The sequence below is a fragment of the Myxocyprinus asiaticus genome, chromosome 47 (genome assembly GCF_019703515.2).
Source record: "Myxocyprinus asiaticus isolate MX2 ecotype Aquarium Trade chromosome 47, UBuf_Myxa_2, whole genome shotgun sequence".
Classification (NCBI taxonomy): domain Eukaryota; kingdom Metazoa; phylum Chordata; class Actinopteri; order Cypriniformes; family Catostomidae; genus Myxocyprinus; species Myxocyprinus asiaticus.
Window position 1 is genome coordinate 21,272,984 of NC_059390.1, and position 23,858 is coordinate 21,296,841.

A 23,858-nucleotide genomic window follows, 5' to 3' on the forward strand; every position below is an offset into this window, starting at 1 on the left:
TGAGAGAGGGAATGTGTGTCTGTTTATCCATGGAGTGTGAAGGTTATGTGACTGTTTCCTGCTTTGCTGTCTCTTACCTCCCCACATGCATACACAAACACTGCAACAAATTCTCGTTAGGATTAATATAAATAATAAAGTCAGGTTTAACAATGGCAGAAAACATAATATAATGCTTCAAGTCCAAAATAAACCTGCATATACACTGCTAGTCAAAAGTTTGGACACACCTGAATGTATGTTTTTCAGGATCAGTATATATATATATATATATATATATATATATATATATATATATATATATATACACAATATTTATAAATCTGAGGATTTACATTGAAATATATAGTTATAAATTCTAAATATATATTTATAATTCTCAGTATATACTTATAAATCTGAATATATAGGTAAAAATCCTAAGTTTATAGTCATAAATATGAATATATACTTTGAAAATCCAATATGTACTTTGAAAATCTGAATATATATTTATAAAATCTTCATTTAGTTAAAAATCCAAATGTATACTTATAAATTCTAAATATATTTATAAATCTGAATGTATACTTTTAAATCTGAATATATACTTTGAAAATCTGAATATATAGTTATAAATTATAAATATATACAGTATTTATAAAACGGAATATATACTTATAATTGCGAATATATAGTTATAAATCCTGAATTATAGTTATAAATCAGAATATATCCTTTTAAATCTGAATATTCACTTAAAATCTAAATATATAGTTATAAATCCTAGTTATAAATCCTGAAAATACTGTATATTTATAAATCCAGAATATATAGTTTTAAATCCAGAATATATAGTTATAAATCTGAATATCTACTTTGAAAATCAGAATAAATATACTTATTATTTTGAATATATAGTTATAGATGGCAATATATGCTTTTTAAATCCATATATATATATATATATATATATATATATATATATATATATATATATATATATATATACAGTATATAGTTATAAATATATACTTATAAATCTGAATATAGAGTTATAAATCATTCATATATAGTTATAAATATGAAAAAAATTAACTCTCTCTCTCTCTCTCTCTCTCTATATACTATAACTATATATACTACCAGGTATACATACAGGTATATAGCTCTCAGTAATTGATAATTGTTAGAATTTTACATCTGGGAAGTATTTTAAGGCATGCACAGGGCAGGAAAGTAAATTAGAAATAAATATAACAGCTTCTGTAAAAAACTTTTGAGCATTGCAGTATGTCTTCTATTGTAATCTTCATAAAGTCTGTAACAGAAGCTGAGGTTTTGCAATTGACTGCTCACCCAACAATGCATTGGAGATTTTCCCAAGAAAACTTAATGAAAGTCTTTAATCACACAAGTCTGCTGAATGGGGTAAAATAGAATTTTGTGTCTTCAGTCTGAGGTTTCAGAAGCTGCATGTTTCTAATTAGTCTCCTGTAACTTAACCAGCTCCCTTGCTCCCTCATTTTAGGTATTTTATTTAATATTCACCACATCTGTTTCCTCTACTGTTTCTTCTGCAACTTCACATATTCATCCCCCTCCAACTCTCACTCTCTCTCTCTGTCTAGTTCTCATGCACTCAACACGTTGTGGTCTTGCTCTGATGAGCTCTTTGTTGAGCAGTAATAATGCCACTCTTAACTTACTGAGATGCTATCTGAAGTTACGTTGAAGTCCAGCTGATGTAATCGGTTCCCCACCACACTGTTCTTTATTAAACTCACGTTAGAATGATGGATTCGACAATGCCCTCTCCGCTAATATAATTCCATAATAGTCAGGTGAGACATGCTGTCTTCCATCTGTCTACTTCATTGGGCCTAAGGTGGTCTTCCTCACTTCACACTGTGATTTGATATTTTTAAACCTGTGTATTTTGATATCATTGTTGTGTGCCATTGAGATTTGAACTGAGAATGCCTTTTAAATTTGAATAGAAATTGAATTGAGGTAGGAAACAGGATACATAATTGATTTTTTTTGTTTGAATTTAAGGAATTAGAATTAAAATGGAATAAAATGGAAAGAAATTCATAAAACTGCTGAAAATGAATTCTGTAACTAACCCATTTAAATTTTTTTGTAAGAATCATCCACAAAAACAATAAATAAAAATAAAATTAAACATTTTTATAATGCAAACCACAGAAGGAGGACTTCCAGAAAATTAGATTATTTTAAAAATGAATTAGATATAATAATAATAATAATAATAATAATAATAATAATAATAATAATAAATGAAATGCCACTTATAGATTGTGTGTATATATATATATATATATATATATATATATATATATATATCTATACACACACAATCTATAAGTGGTATTTCATTTATATATATATATATATATATATATATACACACAAATATTTGTATATAATTTTTAGTATTATTAATTAAATATTACATTTTGATGTATTTATTTATTTTCTTGTGATTTTAAAAAACTGTATTTTGATAGTATTGAACTTTGTTTAGAGAAAGGTGTAAAATCAGTTGAGAAAATAAATTATTTTTTAATTTAATTAATAATGTTATTATTTATGTTTTATTGTAAACCTAGTGTTGTACAAATTAAATTCCTGTGTTGTGGGACTGTGTTTAATTTCTTTTATTTGCAATTCCATAAATTCGACTTTCATTGAAAATCCAATTCAACATACGGTGGGGTGTGGCCAATTTAATTCAAATTCCAATATAAATTGAAAAGGAGGAAATTCTTACATTCAGAAAGTTGCATAACCCTGAATGTGATGGCTTGTATGGTTAAGAGGGGATGGAGCTGTTTATGGGATACAGAGGGGAAAGTGGGAATTTCAGTGTTTTTAGTTGATAGACACCTTAGTGAATGCAGGAACTTATAAGGCAAGTGCTTTACAGTGGCTGCTCTTTATTTGATGGTGAAAAGCTAAAGATTGATAGGAAAGTGGCAAAAAGATCGGCAGTGTTGAAAAAGGACAAAAAACAAGGAGGAGAGTAGGACATGATCAATGAGGCCTCCACTTCTCTACACATTAGTGAAAGACTAAGAAAACTATTAATATTCATGTGTTTGGTCTTTATCAGAAAGACTTTGATGGCATGGTGAAAATTCTTGCGTCTCTCATGGCGTCTATAAGTATTTGAATTTAAGTGTGTGTGTTGGAATAAGGTCATTGTTCAACAACCTTCTTATGTTGTCAGCATTGAAAGTAAACACTTCAACCTCACAAACTAATACATAAATGTTTTTTGTATATTACAGAATTAGAGAAAACCCAGTCCTTTGAGCACTACACTCTGTCTGAGAGGGCCATGGACTATAGGATCCTTTTCATGGATGAAGATCAGGATCGTATGTATGTGGGCTGCAAGGACCATGTACTCTCATTGGACATCAACAACATCACCCATGGCACGTTGAAGGTAAGTCAGCCCTGTTGAAAATAACATCATTGCTGGTCACCAGTGTATAGTGTGTTTTGAGTGCTTGGCTGGTCCACTAGCTAGACCAGCACCAAACCAGCCCCCTAACCAGCCAGAGCCAGCATTGAAATTTGTGCTGGTCTTTTCATTTTGGAGAACGTCTCTATATCACCATGAAACACAGCAGAACAGTTCTGCAGCTGTAGAAACCAACTCTATCCAAATTTCTGGCCTCTTCTAATGCATTTGACAAATTTGGGAGCGGTAAACATTGTTGCCCCAAGAGAAAAGAGCTTGTGTGGCTGACAAATTATGGAAGTTTCTCTTTCCTCTTCTAACTAAGGCTGGCAAAACTTTGTTAAATCAGAGATGCATTGTGATCCATCACATTCAACAAGTCTTTGCTGCCCATCTATTCTGCAATGCTCAAGCTAAATCACATGTGTTCAGTAAAAAGCCCCAAGACTGAGTACAACACAGCATGACCTGTGTTTACTTAGAGAGCTTGTGATTGCTGCAAATAAACTCCCACTGTTTAGAACACGCCATTGACTACATATAGTGCATGTAGTTATTTTTAATAGTAAAAACAGTATAAACAAATTATACAATTCAGTGTTCTATTTAATTATATATATACTGTATACAGTACTGTGCAAAAGTTTTAGGCACTTTTGAAAAATGTTGCATAGTGAGGATTTCTTCAAAAATAGTGCCATAAATAGTTTTCATTTATCACTTAATGTCATACAAAGTCCAGTAAACATAAAAAAAAGCTAAATCAATATTTGGTGTGACCAACTTTGCCTTGAAAACAGCACCAATTCTCCTAGGTACACCTGGACACAGTTTTTCTTGGTTGTTGGTAGATAGGATGTTCCAACCTTCTTGGAGAATTTGCCACAGTTCTATTTAGGCTGTCTCAACAGCTTTGGTCTCTTCGTGTAATCCCACACTAACCCGATGTTCAGTGGGGGGCTCTGTGGGGGCCATGACATCTGTTGCAGGGCTCCTTGTTCTTCTTTTATAATCTTTTCTATTTGCAAAAGTAACATTAGGGAGACTAACATTTATATTCCTATTGACACACTAAAGCTGAAGATATAAATAACCATCTAAAGACATCTTATGTGTCCAAGACTTTTGCACAGTACTGTATATATATATATATATATATATATATATATATATATATATATATATATATATATATATATATATCTATATCTAAATTATCTCTCTCTCTCTCTCTCTCTCTCTCTCTCTATATATATATATAAACACACACACACATATATATATATAGATATATGATTATCTTTAGTCATGATGTATGTATTATATATTATATTATATATTAACTTATATTATATCAACATACTGTATACAGTACATTTGTAAAATGGTAAGATTTTATCAGATTATATATATACATGTATATATACAGTACATATAAAAAAATAATAATAATATATATGTACTGTATGTATACAGCTCTGGAAAAAATTAAGAGACCACTGCAAAATTATCAGTTTCTCTGGATTTACTAGTTATAGGCATGTGTTTGTGTAAAATGAATTTTTTTGTTTTATTCTTTAAAGTACTGACAACATTTCTCCCAAATTCCAAATAAAAATATTGTCATATAGAACATTTATTTGCAGAAAATGACAACTGGTCAAAAAGATGCAGTTTTCAGACCTCAAATAATGCAAAGAAAACAAGTTCATATTTATTTTTTAAACAACACAATAGTAATGTTTTAAATTAGGAAGAGTTCAAAAATCAATATTTGGTGGAATAACCCTGATTTTCAATCACAGCTTTCATGTGTCTTGGCATGATCTCTACCAGTCTTTCACATTGCTGTTGAGTGACTTTATGCCACTTCCAGTGCAAAATTTCAAGCAGCTCGGCTTTGTTTGATGGCTTGTGGCCATCCATCTTCCTCTTGATCACATTCCAGAGGTTTTCAATTGGGTTCAGGTCTGGAGATTGGGCTGGCCATGACAGGGTCTTGATCCGGTGGTCCTCCATCCACACCTTGATTGACCTGGCTGTGTGGCATGGAGCATTGTCCTGCAGGAAAAAACAATCCTCAGAGTTGGGAACATTGTCAGAACAGAAGGAAGCCAGTTTTCTTCCAGGATAACCTTGTGCGTGGCTTGATTCACGCGTCCTTCACAAATATGAATCTGCCTGATTCCAGCCTTGCTGAAATTTGGTGGAGGATCGGTGATGATCTGGGGGTGCTTCAGCAAGGCTGGAATGAGGCAGATTCGTCTTTGACGCCCTCATGTCAATAGGCCTATAATGAATAAAGTAATTAATCCTTGGACACCTCTGACATTTTAGTGCTGAGGGGGGTATTTTCAGATGGTCCCTTACAAGCGCTAGTCAATGAAAGCCCATCGGAGCATTTTTAGGTATAATTCTCCAGCTACAATAAGCGTTTACCGTTTGAGTTCAATGTTTTATGCCTGTATGATATAGTCATATATTCTTTAACCCAATTGTGCTACTGATATCATTGTAAAATTGTCGACTCCAGAGAGCGTGGATAGGAGAAAGTGAATTTCAAACGAATAACAAACCAACAACTACCTTCTGGAGATAAGGTAGAAGTTCAGAGTTAGTTTCGCATCTTTGGACCTGCCAGCTCCAGTTTCAGTTCTACTTAATGTGGATTACACGTGCTGGTGTAAATGTAAGTGAAAGTTAAGTTACTTTTATAGCGCAATTTCCCACGTTATTATCACGAAACCCGATCTGGATCTGATTTTCTGCCTTATTGAATATACCTGAGCCCAACTCATTCGAGATCGCTCTTTATTGGCAAGAACTCATTATAAAATATTTTTTGTATGTGTATCTGTCGGGTTTTCATTTCTCAAACAACATACAGTACTCTTTTATTTTATATATAATGAGGTATTTTTTTCACTGTCTTTAATTTAGTTTTGGACTGTTCAGAAACAAGACAAATGTAGTGCAACAAGTTTGCAAAACAAACAATGAAGTGACTCCGATGAAACAGCTCGCTTGAACAGATATGAAGAAACAGCAGCTAGCATGATACAGGGCCACACCATACCTGCAATGGCAAATTTATTATGAATAATAAAACATAAAATTGGAACCCTTTATAAACCACCCCACTAAAGCCCAAATAAATGCCTTACCTTCAGTGAGAAAGGCTCTTACAATACACTAAGCTCACCACATCAACGCACTTCAACCTAACAATATATACAGATTAATATTAGTAGGCTACTTTTGGGCACAGGCGCAAGAATAAAAAGCAAATGCGCAACTCACGGGGAGAGAGAAAACAAAGATTCAGAGTTGATCCTGCTGCTTCTCTTGCAAACGAAATGCAAGAGAAGCACTAAATAGTTTACAGGGAAGATAACAAACACAACGTCCTCTTTATGAACACCATTTATTAATCAAATACTTAACACGCACCTATCACAAGGGAGAGGCATACGTATGCTCAATAATGGAGAATTGAGCTTAATATTAGCAACCACATTATCTAATAAGAGGCGCAAACCAAGCGCGCTCAATAAGTAATGTGCATAGACACTGACAGACATAATGATTAGAAAAAAAAACCACACACATTATAGCCATCTTATTGGTCACATATTATGATGCATGCAGCTTTTTAAAACTCATAATTGAGATAGATAGGTTCTTACATTTAAAAATTCACTCATTACACTGGACAATTTAAAACTGGACCATTGAACTATAGTGAATTTATAAATGTGCTTAAAGAATCAGAAAGGAAATGGTAACCTTTTACAAGACCTGTGCATGCTGATTATAGCCTAATGCTTAAATTCTAACCTAAAATCTTGACGTAGCCTATCATTCATGGTGCCCAAGAAGCCACAGAAGCACCACACAGTAGACATTTCACCTTGGAACTGCTGCAATACTTGTAATGAACCATGTAATATCATTTTGCAAAAATACAGCCACATAATTATCATGTGATTATTCTGAACACATCACTTTTATTTGTTTATGGTCACTTTTTCACATATTACAAGATTTCTCACCGTTGTCCTCTAATTCTCCTTTTTTCTCTCAGATCTTCTGGCCGGCGTCCACCAGTAAAGTCGAGGAATGTCAGATGGCTGGCAAAGACCCCACAGTAAGAACACTGACACTTTTAAACTTCTGGAAGGTTATGGTCTGCCACCTCTTTTACGCTTCTGATTCACAGTTCAGTCAGCAGCATTCTTGAACACACTCTCATTTGTTTGTTGCCTGGTGAAGTGATCATCCCGTTAAGCTGTATTCACATGCTTTATTCTCCCTACAAACATAGCAATGAATTAAACATGTCCTGAATTAGAACGCACTAAGCATGAGCTGATATTAAATCGATATTTATTCTTCTTTTTTGAATCGTTATGGCTGAATCAGGAACAGATGCATGAGATGAGTCAAAATCAACTTTAATTTTTCCAATTTCTAACTGTCACGGCTGGATCAGAAACATATGGTTCTGTATGCAGTGCCCACAAGTAAAAGCTGTCTCCAGTCATTGTGTGTGTCAAAGTGGGAGGTCACACCTTCCTTCTGTCATTAATTATGTGTGTTAGAACAAAGTGAAGTGCAGGAATGGACCAATGTTCTCAGCTGGCCAAAGAAAAATGCACAACTAAGCTTTTTCTAACACCCATGCCACAAGAGTCAGAGGACAATTATAATTTCAAAGCTGTATTGAACCAGTTAAGAGTCGTATGTACTTAAAAGGAATAGTTCAAACAAAAATGAAAATTCTGTTTTAAATTAGACTAACCATCACAGACAAAAAGGACAAAAAAGCACATTAAAAGTAGTTAATATAACTAATGCATCATAATCCAAGTATTCTGAAACCATATGATAGCTATGTGTGAAACCCTGTCTACACTGGACGCGAGCGTCATGTTGCATTGCGTTAAAAGCAATAAAACCCCGTTATGATCAATGATGCTGTCTACACTGGAAGCGTCCATTGCGTTGTGTCCGTCGCGTTCCATTTTACGCTGCACGCGCTGGCACTACTACATAAATTAAAAGGTTTAGAACGTTTGTGTCGACATGTCCAGTGTAGACAGCCTCAAGCCGTTGCGCCGTGTCGCATCGCATCAACGGACGCGCCCGGTGTAGACAGGGTGTGAGAGACAGACTTAAAAGATGAAGCCCTTTTTCACAAAGGATTTTGTACTCCTTTACTTTCAAATTGATTCATGCTTTAGCATATCAAAATTGTTGAGTGAAGATGCATCGCACCAGGTGTGAAATCTTTGATGCCAAACAGCATTGGTTGTCATGTGTCTTGTAACTGATAGTTTTAATACGCAGAAGCACAAAATGCAATGCAAGTCCTGCCAGGCACACACTGTAGATCTACTGAGTAAATAGCCACACCTTTTTGAGTGTGCACCAGAACTCATTTGTGAACTGAATTAATAGAACATATCTTACATTTGCAAGTATAAAATACATATTTTAATATCTGTGTGATATGACCGAAAATATATATAACCATTAACATTTTGGTAACACTTTACATTAATGTCTTATAAAGGGTTTCATTAATGCCTAATAAGTAATTTACAAATGCATTATACAGCGCTCTCTTGTTAATTCTGCCTGATCTATGCATGAAACGTGAGCTCGCAATATGTCTTTTTGCGATGCAGAAGAAAATGGTTATGTACCATAAATCTAGCAGTTAATACAAGCTAGTGGAGAATAATGATGATATGTGCCACAGAAGGTGGAGAGGATGGAAGGGTGTGTGCTGTTGGAAGTGTTGTTATTTTTCTGGAGCTGCTCTTGAAGGTCTGTGTAAGTATGCACACTAACAGAGATCTGATGCAGCTGCTGTTTTGCCACAGATCGCCAAGTTCCTAACGGCTCCACTGGTGCTTCTTTTCTTTCACTACTCATCCCTCTCTCCAAGTTTTTCTGGGATGGATCATGTCCAGTTGGTTTGGCGTCACTTTAGTTTGGGATTCCTGGATTCCTAGATAGGCCTTGCCCTAAACTCTCAATTCCTGAAATATAAGTTCTGTTCAGTGTTTTGCACTTATTTTAACTGGCATTATCAATTTCCAGCTTTTGTCCAAAGTGGAAGAACTGAATGCATCAACTTGCTAATAGAATTATGTTTTACTAAATGACTTTAAAATGACATTTAAAAGAACAGTTCACCCAAAACACAAAAGGGGACATTTTAAAGTTTTTAACGAGATACTATGATAGTTCAAGTTTAAATCCCAGTGAACACATACAGTATACTGAAAAAATGTTTGCCTTTGCTGTAAGTTGCTTAAAAAGCATCTGCCAAATGCCAATGCCAAATGAATTAATTCATATAATTATAATGTGATAATCCCTTTCTCTGAAGCTCTGAAAACTCATTCATGTAAACAATGCATCACCCCAGGTTTGACATCATTAATGACAAAAACAAAAAACAAACATTGGTTCTCTCTTGTGTCGTAACAACACATCAGTTCAAATGCGGGATGGAGAATGGGATTTGAGAGCTGTAGTGGAGAGGAAGATTTTTGACCTAAATTTCGCTACCGTATGGCTTCAAAAGACATATCAGAATATAGCGCAAAAGTTGTATGGACTACATTTATGGTGTATTTTGGAGCTTTACAGCCTTTGGCATTATCAGCTGTCACTGAATGGAAAATATCTGCTTGAAGATTCTTCAAAAACTTTCATTTTAGTGAACTATCCCCAGATCATTTGCTAGCGCAGCTTAGCAAATAAATAAGTAATCTCTTTCTGTCCCTTTATCTCCTTAGCATGGATGTGGAAACTTCTTACGAGTGATTCAACCCTATAACAGGACGCATCTGTTCATCTGTGGCAGTGGAGCCTACAGCCCAGTGTGTGCATATGTGAACCGTGGCAGGCGTCCTGAGGTCAGTTTACACTCACTAATGAAAAGCAGTTTGAATGTCTGGTTTAGTATAGTTTCACTTTAATATTACTACTGTTTGCTTCAGAATTCTTAGTTTAGTTAATGTACAGTAGGCCTATTTTGAGAAGTACTGTGGTTAAAAATACTGCCCTAATTTCCTGGTAAAAGGAGCAAGAGATGAGATAATACGTGAAGGAACGAGACAAGATGAGACAATATGAGACGTTATGTGATGAGATGAGAAGAGATGAGATGAGAAGAGAAGAGACGAGATGAGACGAGAAGAGACATGATGAAACATGATGAGACAAAAAAACGAGAAGGGAAGAAACAAGAAAAGATGAGAAGAGAACGAAGAAGAAAAAATTGAAGAGCTGAGATGTGAAGAGATGAGACAAGAAAAGAAGAGAAGAGACAAGACATGAAGAGATGAGATGAGACGTGAAGAGACAAGATGAGAATAAATGAGACGAGAAGAAATTGGACAAGACGAGATGAGATGTAAAGAGACGAGAAGAGATGAGAAGATTCGTGAAGGAACGAGATAAGATGAGACGAGAAGAGAAAACAGAAGAGAAAAGAGAAGATAATAGAACAGATTACAATTTCTATTAATCTTCTTTTGTTTGAAAGGCATTCTACTCTGTTTTAGACCAATCTCCCTCTCTGTCCAATCTCCTTGGTTGCACACCAGCTGGCCTATTACAGAAGAATAAAACTCTGGAAGGGGTGACCTTTAACCTTTCAAAGTGCACAGCTTAACTTTGTGTCAGGGCCACCATAGAATTGCCATGTGACCAGCATCTCTGCATTTATTAAAACTGCGTGTGATGTAAGGATGAAATACTTTTGTTACTGGCCACACGTGTCATTGTGATAAATTAGAAATTTCACAGAAGACAACAGACTGTGTATGTATGGCCTGTTAGCAGCCTATTGGAGGCCCTCTTGGTCTCTGGTTTCCCTCACTTTGCGTGATTGGCCAACATCAGGACACAAAAAAAGAAGGATATACTGGCCTGGCAATCGCTACGGAAACCTGGAAGCCTCCGGGCAAGTCTGTCCAACCAATCAGAAGACAGGCAGCTCTCCAAAAGCACTGCACTAATGCATGCTAGGAAATGACTTGTAGTTGGAAATCTTTTTAAACAGAGTTTGAAAGCTCTGGCTGTGAAACATTTCGGATGATATTGAAAATAGATTTGAGAATGGGAAATAGGGCAAAATGATAGCAAGAGCACTTGTTGGAGTGTTTTGTCTCGCATAGCCAAATTTTTAACTATCAATAAGTCCAAAATTACATTTTTATAAATGCCGTTTTTGTATTTTTTTGTTTTGTTTTGTGATATGGCAGGAGAAAGTATTCCACATCTCTTCACGAGCCGAATCAGGAAAAGGGAGGTGCTCCTTCAACCCACAGGTCAACACTGTCTCAGTCATGCTCAGTGAGTATTGCCGTCTTTTGTGTCTCTATCTGCAGGTGACATTTTGTCTCGCACATTTTCCTACACACTATCTAACACATATTCTCTTGGTCATGACCCCATAGTGTGTCACCAAACACCCACATGTTGCGGCTGTGTTCTCCGCTTCAGATGTGACCACTTTGGGTCTCTCAGTGCCACCCACTTTATCCTTTGATCTCTAATTGGCTAGTTGGTGTTGGGTTGCTATTAACACAGCTATCGGGCTATGTTACACGCACATCTTTGCTTTCACACACCAGAGAGTCATTAAAAGGCCCTGGAACATAAAAACACTTACAAACACATACACACACAGATTCAAACACTTAGTGAGTACCGCCTCTCATTTTACACTCAATGAGAACTGATTACATGTACCACATGAATAAGCATGCACTCCCACATCCATAATAGGGCTGGGCAATATATACAATATTCATAAAATATTTGCAATGATTTTTCTGTAGTTTAAAATGAATCAGTTTCAATGAATCAATTCAAAACTCTGATTCTTAAAAATGTTTACAGAAGCCACTGTGTTGCATTTTTCATATATTCATATATTTTCATAAATTATTTTTTTTAGCAAAAATATATGTAGGTAAATACTGCTGTTTGATTCATTTGTGTTAATCAGTTCAAACTGTCTGTATTGATGAATCGATAAAAATTCTGATTCTACAAATGATATGCACCATCAATCAAAAATGTTTACAGAAGCCACTATGTGGCTTTTTACATATATTCATATGTTTTCATATAGTAATGTTTTAGTAAAAATGTATGTATGTTAATACTGCTATTTGTATTTGTATTGCTGTATTGTCATATTGGTGCATATACTGTACTGTACATGTAAATGACTTATTATTATTCTTCGATTTGAATGTGCTTTTTATCTGGCTATTTAGTTTCCTAAAGAACAAGTCATTATATTTGATTCATTTCCATGAATTCTTTCAAAACTCTGATTCTACAATTTGTTTGCATCATCACTCAAAACTATTCACAAAAGAATGCTCACAGAAGTCACAATGTGGCATTTTTCATATTTTCATATTTTAGTAAAGAATATATGGTGTTAAATATTGCTGTTTGTGTTGTCATAATGGTGCATGTAAATGTATGTTTAAATATAATTCTTACTTGTGTTAATTTTGTGAAAAAATACAGAAAACATGCTTTGATTATTTTTTAACAATGATTAAATAAATTACATAAATATTCAAATCAAAAAGTAAAAAAATCAAAAAATCAAAAGGCTGAATATATATATATATACTGGCGGCCAAAAGTTTGGAATAATGTACAGATTTTGCTGTTCGGAAGGAAATTGGTACTTTAATTCACCAAAGTGGCATTCAACTGATCACAAAGTATAATCACGACATTACTGACAGATACAACTAAACAAGAAGATAAGTACATCAGAGTCTCTAGTTTGAGAAATAGACACCTCACATGTCCTCAACTCACAGCTTCATTGAATTCTACCTGCTCAACACCAGTTTCATGTACAACAGTAAAGAGAAGACTCAGGGGTGCAGGCCTTATGGGAAGAATTGCAAAGAAAAAGACACTTCTGAAACAGAAAAACAAAAAGAAAAGGTTAGAGTGGGCAAAGAAACACAGACACTGGACAACAGATAATTGGAAAAGAGTGTTATGGATCTTAACCCCATTGAGCTTTTGTGTGATCAGCTAGACTGTAAGGTGCGTGAGAAGTGCCCAACAAGACAGCCACATCTATGGCAAGTGCAACAGGAAGTGTGGGGTGAAAGGTCACCTGAGCATCTGGACAAATTTACAGCTAGAATGCAAAAGATCTGCAAAGCTGTCATTGCTGCACGTGGAGGATTTTTTTTAATGAGAACTCTTTGAAGTAGTTTAAGAAGTTCTGAACATTTTTTTCAGATTGTAATAATAATTTTTCATGTTATTAATGTCCTGACTATACATTGTGATCAGTTGAAAGTACCAATTTCTTTCCATAAGAGCAAAATCTGTACATTATTCCAAACTTTTGTCCACCAATGTATATATTGCCCAGCCAGCCCAACCCTACACACAAACACACACATGGCCAAATATAATATGCTAAAGGTCACCCTCAAGTCATCTGCAAATGAAAGAAAGGTTTAAGTGGTCATTCCATAAAGTAAAACAGTTCCTAACTGTCTAGACGACATCAAAGTCTCACGACCCTCGACATGACAGTCCAAAGCATTCACTGTCGGCCGTCTGTCCACAAATTTCCATCATACACTTGGTCCTTAGCCGTTCATGTCAACCACGGGCCCCTGTGTGACAGAGTGATGAAGTGATAGAGTAATGGAATGATGAAAAGAAAGAGAGATATGAGGACTGGAAATAAGTCATTAGTAGAGCACACAGCCACAATAAATCCATATGCAACCATATTCAACATATTCATCAGACAGATTCAGCCGGTTACAGAAACTGCACTTTCATGCAAGTTACAGTAGGTGGTGTGCACCATAAAAGTTTTTCAAATGTAATACATTATATATACACTACCGGTCAAAAGTTTTGAAACACTTGACTGAAATGTTTCTCATGATCTTAAAAATCTTTTGATCTGAAGGTGTATGCTTAAATGTTTGAAATGAGTTTTGTAGACAAAAATATAATTGTGCCACCATATTAATTTATTTCATTATAAAACTAAAATTTAATAAAAAAATAAAAAATAAAAGTTTTTGAAATTGATGACTTGGACCAAATAATAAAGAAAATCAGCCAATAAGTGCCCAGCACAGATGGGAACTCCTTCAATACTGTTTAAAAAGCATCCCAGGGTGATACCTCAAGCAGTTGTCAAGAGTACATGTTTGCAAATTCTAGGCAAAGGGTGACTACTTTGAAGATGCTAAAATATAACACAGTTTTGATTTATTTTGGATTTTGTTTAGTCACAACATAATTCCCATAGTTCCATTGATGTTATTCCATAGTTTTGATGACTTTACTATTATTCTAAAATGTGAAAAAAAAATTATAATAAAGAATGAGTAAGTATTTCAAAACTTTTGACCGGTAGTGTATATTAGTGTATTTCAGTCATGACAACTCTGCTAGAACCATATACAGACATGTTGAGCATATAAGACAAGCTACTGCACAATTAGATATATGTAAAACGTACTGCTGCTGCAATCATACATACGTACAGTACATAGAATTCCCTTGAAAATGAACTAGACCTGTAGAGCTGGGGAGGAGGAGGGTTTCAGAGAGAAAACTCTGCAGCGTGCTGCACTGAAACTGGCTTACCTGCAAACAACTGAGGGAAATTACAGTAAATATTAGACAAAGAGAAAATATGCAAGTTGATTGGCTAACAGATTACATGTCAAAGGACCTATCAGTTTGCACCATGCAAGCTGACTGGCTTAACAGAATCTTGTCAAGGGACCTATCAACTTGGGTAGTTTTTCATGACTGAACTTTATATATCTATGTGTTGCAAACTGTATATACATATTAGGGCTGTCAATTTAATGCATTAATTCAGTGCGATTAATTTTGTAAAAAATTACACATTAAACAATAACCACAAGTAATCATGTCCCTGGACCGTGATAAGGAATGTTCCTACCAATTCAAGCTTGAAGTACCACCTGTCTTCCACAGGCTTGCTTGACACAAGCGACAGCACAAGAAAAGTATGTGTTCATAAATGGCTGAACGGAGCGCAACCCTAAATGCAGGATGTCAAGACGTGTCTTTCTTTTTAAGTATTTAACACAGTGTAAATTGATGTGTCCTTGGACAAACCCTCATAATAAATCTAGGACAGATTGACAAATTAAATTGCAAAATGGATTGTTGTGGCGTAAAACAATGATAGGCTTATGTTCAGTGATAAGGAAATAAACAATATATTGCCTTCAAAAGCCACTTTTATTTTCAATGTATAAGCAAATTTAAAATTCACGATGAATCATAAAATAACACTAGTTAATTATCTTAATTTATTGATAGCCCTAGTTTTAATAATCTACCTTTCTGTTAATCTGAAAAGTTATAACATCCACATATAACACTACAATGTAAGTGAATACATCCATTTTTACCAATGAAGATGGGAATTTTCAGTGAACAAGTGAAATCTGTTAGACCTATTATGTGCTTAAAACAATTGAAACACAATGTTTTTGTGTGTGGCTCAGATCGGGAGTTGTTCTCTGGCATGTACATTGACTTCATGGGGACAGATGCAGCTATCTTCAGGAGCCTGACCAGCAAGAACGCAGTGAGGACAGACCAGCATAACTCCAAATGGCTGAGTGGTACATAACATATCTATTATTTTATACATCAACATTATTATGAGGGATATTCAGTCACATCTGAATTAGAATAAGAGGTTTACCTGAACACACCTTGCCCATCTACCATTGGTTGTATAACAGATAATCCCACCCCAAACCCACGCCTTGGTTGAGCCAATGTTGCTGTGTTGGGCTGGTCTTGATGCTCAACCAACCAGAAGAATGTTTTGAAAGTGCTGCAGAGCTGTTATGTTTCTAGTTTCCAGGGAAATCAACCTACATATGACAAATAGTTGACTGCATATTAAGCTGGAATAAAAGAAAAGATTTTAACATAGAAAAATAACACACTTCATATTTAAATGACATGTTCACCACACACTAAAAACGTCCTGGTTACTTTCGTAACGAGATGTTGTGTCGATGTAGTGACACAAGGGGTCATTCTTGGAGCTCCAAACACCTCTGCTTTTTGAAAAAAGGCCAATGGGAATTGGCGAGTGGAATTTGCATGCCACTCCCCTGGACATACGGGTATAAAAGGAGCTGGTATGCAACCACTCATTCAGGTTTTGTGCTGAGGAGCCGAGACAAGGTCCCGGCCATTTCAGGGGGTAGTTTAGTGTTGTGGCAAGAGGGACACAACGTCTCATTCCCTCCATCAGGGAACGAAGGTTACGAAAGTAACCAGGATGTTCCCTATCTGTCACTCACTCAACGTTGTGTCGATATAGTGACACTAGGGGTCCCTATACAAAACGCCACAACTAGCTGAACTGTGTTACGTGGACTGGTGGTGCGAGACAGGCAGACCGTTGTGTGCCTCGTAGCCAGCACACCAGGCCGTCACGTAACCTCCCCCAACTCTCTTATGAGCACTGAATGGTCCTTTGGGAACAAGTTGACTGCCCAACAAATAGGGACAGGCTAGCCCAGCCATGGCCTCTTTTCCTCTTTTTTCTCCCCAAAAAGAGTGAAATTTGTTAACCGACTGGGGGCCATAAATGTCTACGTCGGTGGGGGTGTCACCCCCAAAGGGAAGACACCACGGAGACTAAACCCTGCCCAGAGAAGGGGAAGGGGGGGTATTTTGAGTGGAAATATGTCACATGGTCTTACCGAGTCTTGTCGGAAGTATGTCATATGGAGAAGTCACATGGTATGTCCTACCCGAGAGGGGGAGAGTTTCTACAAACATGGTGACCGGGGCAGAGGGGCCTCTGCTCAAGGAAGACGCAGTTTACTGACAGGGAAACGATTTAGCGGAATATATCACATGGGGTCACCTACGGGGAACCAGCACATGTCGAGCACCTACCCCAGTACAGGGCCTAATTAGCACACGTACCGGGCCGGCAGCAAGTTTCTCTGCAAACTCGTCTGCCACAGGGCTAAGGAGGAATGTCATCCAGGGAACACAACTTGTGAACACGACTGGGAGTCAAACACGCACGTCTTCACCTCAAGGGAGGGGAAAGGCGCTATGCGCAAGTGGTACACCCGGCCAGCTGTCCCGGAACTTACCTGCTCCTACCTGACAATACACAGGACGAAACCAGCTCAACCTGTAGAACCTCGCAAAGGTGTTGGGTGTTGCCCAGCCCACTGCTCTGCAGATGTCTGCCAAAGAGGCACCACTGGTCAGGGCTCAGGAGGCCGCTACACTCCTAGTAGAGTGGGCTCGTAACCCCAGGGGGGCGGCACGTCCTGAGTGTGATATGCCATCACAATGGCATCAACGACCCAGTGGGCAATCATCTGTTTGGAGACAGTGCTTCCTTTCCGCTGTCCACCAAAGCAGACAAAGAGCTGCTCGGAGCTTCTAAAGCTCTGCGTGCGATCCAAATAGATGTGTAAAGCATGCACCGGACACAGCAACACCAAGGCTGGGTCTGCCTCCTCCTGGGGCAGTGCTTGCAGGTTCACCACCTGATCCCTAAAAGGGTTTGTGGGAACCTTGGGCACGTAGCCCGGTCGGGGTCTCAGGATCACGTGAGAGTAACCTGGACCGAACTCCAGGCACATTTCGCTGACAGAGAACGCCTGCAGGTCCCCTACCCTCTTGATGGAAGTGAGCGCAGTCAGGAGAGCAGTCTTCAAAGAGAGTGCCTTAAGCTCAACTGACTCCAGGGGCTCAAAGGGAGTTCCCCGTAGACCCTGAAGGACTACAGAGAGGTCCCATGAGGGGATGAGGTGTGGTCTGGAGGGATTCAACCTCCTAGCGCCTCTCAGGAACCTGATGATCAAGTCGTGCTTCCCCAAATACTTACCATCCACTGCATCGTGATGTGCCGGAATGGCGGCCACATACACCTTCAAGGTGGAGGGTGATAGCACCGATCCGACTGCGCATCTCTGGGGGTCTTCTCGTTGGGAAGAACACCACTTAGCAAACAGACGCCACTTCAAGGCATACAGGCAACTCGTAGAGGGAGCCCTAGCCTGAGTGATCATGTCTAACACCACGGGTGGTAGGCCGCTTAAGTCTTCCACGTCCCGTCCAAGGGCCAGACGTGGAGATTCCAGAGGTCTGGTCACGGGTGCCAGATGGTGCCCCGTCCCTCAGGGGAGTTCGCCGGGGGGGGCTGTCGCGAGGAGCGTGAGGTCCGAGAACCACGTCTGGGTGGGCAAGTAGGGTGCTACTAGGACGACCTCGTCCTCCCTGACCTTGCACAGGGTCTGTGCAAGTAGGCTCACTGGGGGAAATGCATATTTGCGTAATCCCGGGGGCCAACTGTGTGCCAGTGCGTCTATACCAAGGGGTGCCTCGGTCAAGGCATACCAAAGCGGGCAGTGGGAGGATTCCCAGGAAACAAACAGGTCTACCTGTGCTCGACCGAATCGACTCCAAATCAGCTGGACCACCTGGGGGTGGAGTCTCCACTCTCCCCTAAGTGTAGCCTGTCGTGACAGCGCATCCGCCGCGGTGTTGAGGTCGCCTGGGATGTGAGTGGCTCGCAGCAACTTGAGGAGGAGACAACGGGTGAGTTGTGACATGCAACGGGAGCGTAGACCGCCTTGACGGTTGATGTACACTACCGTCGCCGTGTTGTCCATCCGGACCAACACGTGCTTGCCCTGGATCAACGGCTGGAACCTCCGCAGGGCGAGCAGTACTGCCAACAACTCGAGACAGTTGGGCCAGTCCAGGAGCCGGCGGCTGTATGCCCATTGCATACGGCGTCCCAGCCCGTCTTGGAGGCATTCGCCGTAACCACAACGTGCCTGGAAACCTGCTCTAGCGGAACCCCTGCCTATAGAAATGCAAGGTCGGTCCTAGGTCTGAAGAGGTGATGACAGATTGGCATGATGTCATGTGATGTGTCCCGCAGCACCATGCCCATCTCGGGACTCGAGTCTGAAGCCAGTGCTGAGGTGGTCTCATATGCAACAACCCGAGCAGTGTGGCCACCGCTGAGGATGCCATATGCCCCAGGAACCTCTGAAAAAGTTTCAGTGGAACCGCTGTCTTCTGTCTGAACGCCTTCAGACAGTTCAGCACTGACTGTGCGCGCTCGTTCGTGAGGCGCGCCGCCATCGAGACTGAGTCCAACTCCAAGCCGAGAAAAGAGATGCTCTGAACTGGGGAGAGCTTGCTCTTTTCCCAGTTGACCCGAAGCCCCAGTTGGCTGAGGTGCATGAGCACCATGTCTCTGTGCACACACAACACATCCCGAGAGTGAGCTAGGATTAGCCAGTCGTCGAGATAGTTGAGGATGCGGACACCCACTTCTCTTAGGCAAGGGCTGCCTCTGCGACCTTCGTGAATATGTGAGGGGACAAGGACAGGCCGAAGGGGAGGACCTTGTACTGGTACTCCCGGCCCTCGGAAGAAAACCACAGGAAGGGTCTGTGTTGAGGTAAGACCGAGACGTGGAATTATGCGTCCTTCATGTCTACCGCCGCGAACCAATCTTGATGCCGGACGCTTGCTAAAATGCGTTTTTGCATCAGCATCTTGAATGGGAGTCTGTGCAAGGCCCGGTTCAGTACTCGCAGGTCCAAGATTGGCCGTAACCCACCGCCTTTCTTCGGTACGATGAAGTAGGGGCTGGCTCTATCGCACCCTTCCGTAGAAAAGTAAAGTTTTCTCAGGGGGTCACATTATCTTTTGTGTGCAACAGTCCAAATATACACCATGAGTAACATATTTAGTCTGAATGTGTGAAACTGAATTATACATTTTCATAAGTACAAGTTCACCGGCAACTATATCATGTTTCGCATAAACTCTTTGATTCTTTAGATGACAGATGATTTCATCTTCTTAGAGTATATAACTTTTTTGTGGCTCATGTACGTGGAGCAAATTTAAAGGTTAGCTCACCAAAAAATGAAAATTCTGTCGTTTTTTACTTATATCCTGTTGTTCCAAACCCATAAGATTTTCTTACTTCTGTGGAACACATAAGGAGATGTTTGGCATAACGTTAGCCTCAGGCACCATTCACTTCCACTGTATGGAGAAAAAAAGATGCAATGGTGAGGCTAACATATTGCCTACCATCTTCTTTTGTGTTCCACAGAAGAAAGAAAATCATTTGGGATTGAAACAACATGAGGGTGAGTAAATGATGAGAACATTTTTATTTTTTTGGGTGAACTATTCCTTTAAAGGGAATATGCCATCCCAGATGTGAATGACTTCCTTTCTTCTGCTAAACACAAGCAAATGTTTTTAGAAGATTTACATACAATGCGAGTGAATGGTTATCAAAACTTTGAAGCTCCAAAAGCACATAAATGCAGCATAAAATTTATCAATATGACTCTAGTGGTTTAATTAATGTTTTCTGAAGTGATCCAATCGATTCTGGGTGAGAACAGACCAAAATATAACTCCTTTTTCACTATAAATCTTGACATCTGCAGTCTTCTTGGCGATTGTGATTTCAAGCTCGATTACATTTCCTATAGCGCCATCTAGCACACTGCGTATGCTTCAAGCACTAGGAAGTGTAATCGAGCTTGAAATCATGATCGCTCCTAGAGACTGCAATGGCAAGATGTACAGTGTAAAAGGAGTTATATTTTGGACTGTTCTCACCCAAAACTGATAGGATTGCTTCAGAAGACATGGTTTAAACTACTGGAGTCTTAGGGATTACTTTTATGCTGCTTTTATGTGCATTTTTCAAAGTTCTGGCCACCATTCACTTGCATTGTATGGACTTCCAGAGCTGAGATATTCTTCTAAAAATCTTTGTTTGTGTTCTCTTGGGGGAACTTTCTCTTTCAGTGTCCTGTTAAGCTATTAATATTATTTTGTTTTGACTAGAGCCAGTATTTATTGATGCCCACTTGATTCCTGACGGCTCAGATCCAAACGATGCCAAGCTCTACTTCTTCTTGCGTGAGAGACTGACAGATAATACTGGAAACACTAAGAACATCCACACGATGGTGGCCCGAGTGTGCCCTGTAAGTCTGTGTACAGTATGTGTGTGTGTGTGTGTGTGTGTGAATCCAAACACTACAAGATTTGCGCTATGGTAACACCGCTGTCCCGACTTGAAACTACTCAATTCTGGCAGGGGGCTGTCACACCTAACGACTGTTTCTTGTCCTTCTCTCTCAGAGGTCTGTCACATTCATAGAGGGTGACAGATCAAACAACTGCTTCGAAAATTTCTCTCCAATTCCCTGTCACGTATTGCAAATAAATGTGAAGCTCATTGAAAATATGAACAGGAATACAGCGCAAACGTAAACAATTTTAATATATTGAATTTATATGCTATAATTGGTGTAACTTTGCCCTGTGAATGTGTGTGATTGTGTATTTGTCCCTTTGCTGTAAAAAGAATATGACCATGCACATCTTCAGTGAGAAAAATAAGATCTACATTCAGTAAACACAGACTGCCTCTGCTTTCTTATTCTATTAGTCACTTACAGTGTATGAGAACCTCAGAAAAACACTTGGTTACACAATCCTGAATAAAAATAACAAAATAAAAATGTGTATTTTATATAGGAATTCATTTTATGCCATTGCAAATCTTTCTATTTAGAATGACACTGGTGGGCAACGTAGTCTGGTGAACAAATGGACCACGTTTCTGAAGGCTCGCATGGTATGTTCGGTTCTAGAGGAGGACGGTACCGAGAACCACTTTGATGAACTTGGTAAGATCACACACACACATACATACACACACACACACACACACACTCATGTTGGTGCAGCTATCATTATGAGGACTCTCCATAGACATAATGATTTTTATACTGTATGAACTATAGATTCTATCCCCTAACCCTAACCCTACCCTTAAACCTAATTACCAGTTTGTAACTTAAAAAAAGTCCTCATAAACCACTTAAACCTGCCCCCCCCCACACACACACACACATGTCCCCACACTGTAGCATAAAAATGTACACACACACACGTCCCCACAATGTAGCATAAACTTGTTTTTACTATGTTTTTAACTATGTTTTTATATCATTGTGGGGACTCTCCATAGACTTTCATGCATTTTTTGGATTTTATACAGATCTAACGATAATTTCTATCCCCTAACCCTACCCCTAAACCTAACCCTCACAGAAACCTTTTTGCATTTTTACATTTTCAAAAAAACATCGTTTAGTATGTTTAATAAGCCATTTCCCCTCGTGGGGACTGCTGGCTGGTCCCCACAGTGTAGGTGATCTCAGGTTTTACTATCCTTGTGGGGACATTTGGTCCCCACAATGTAGTATAAACATGTACACACACACACACACACACACACACACACACACGTCCCCACAATGTAGCATAAACATGTACACATACACACACACACACACAAAAACACACACATGTCCCCACAATGTAGCATAAACATGCACACACACACACACACACACACACACACACACATACACACACACACATGTCTCCACAATGTAGCATAAACATGTACACACACACACACACACACACACACACATCCCCACAATGTAGCATAAACATGTACACACACTCACAAACACACACACACACACACACACACACACACACACACACTCACACACTCTCTCTGGTTCTACTTAAAGTGTTAGTTCACCCAAAAATTTAAATGCTGTCATTATTTATTTACCTTCTTTCTTCCATACAAACACAAAAGGACATGGTAGGACGAATGTTAGTGTCAGTCACCATTCACTTTCATTGTATATAAAAAAGATGTTGATAATGATCAAAGAATTTGGTGGACAAATTCCACATTTTAAGTTTATAGTTTCCTATTAAATTATCAGCCACTAACCATAACACAATCATTTTAGCTTTTGTTCATATTACAGTTCCATACCGCCCTAGCCCTAGGTCATTTGTAAAGCTTCTCACCTCATTAAAATCTTGTTGCGATCATAAAACACTCCGCTCAATCCATTTACACTGGAGAGGTTAAATCTGTGATGGATTTACATGCATTCACCTTTTTTATTCTTGTTGAGCTGCATGCCTCGCTAGTGTGTGTAACAAGGTGACAAATTGTATGGCATATGTTCAATAAATGACTAAGTGGGTGTCTCTTGCCTTCCAGAGAGTGTGTTTTTATTGGAGACAGACCACCCAAAGGGCCTCCTCCTCTTCGGAGTCTTCACCTCCACAAGGTAAAGCCAACAGCAATATTAGGCTTGCCACTAATGTGTGTATACTATATGCATGTGTGTGTTTTGTGTGTCTTTTAGCC

General features: G+C 38.6%; 1 protein-coding gene across 1 annotated transcript in view; it reads left to right on the forward strand.

Annotated features, from left to right (window-relative positions):
- The window catches only part of LOC127436813 (semaphorin-3C-like), a 74,755-nt gene that overhangs the window by 29,530 nt on the left and 21,367 nt on the right, over window positions 1–23,858 (forward strand). Inside the window, exons 3-10 of the mRNA XM_051691215.1 lie at window positions 3,297–3,457; window positions 7,560–7,622; window positions 10,288–10,407; window positions 11,761–11,851; window positions 16,066–16,185; window positions 21,446–21,588; window positions 22,182–22,296; window positions 23,709–23,778. Of these exons, the coding sequence (XP_051547175.1) occupies window positions 3,297–3,457; window positions 7,560–7,622; window positions 10,288–10,407; window positions 11,761–11,851; window positions 16,066–16,185; window positions 21,446–21,588; window positions 22,182–22,296; window positions 23,709–23,778 (883 nt within the window). The remainder of the gene's footprint in view (window positions 1–3,296; window positions 3,458–7,559; window positions 7,623–10,287; window positions 10,408–11,760; window positions 11,852–16,065; window positions 16,186–21,445; window positions 21,589–22,181; window positions 22,297–23,708; window positions 23,779–23,858) is intronic.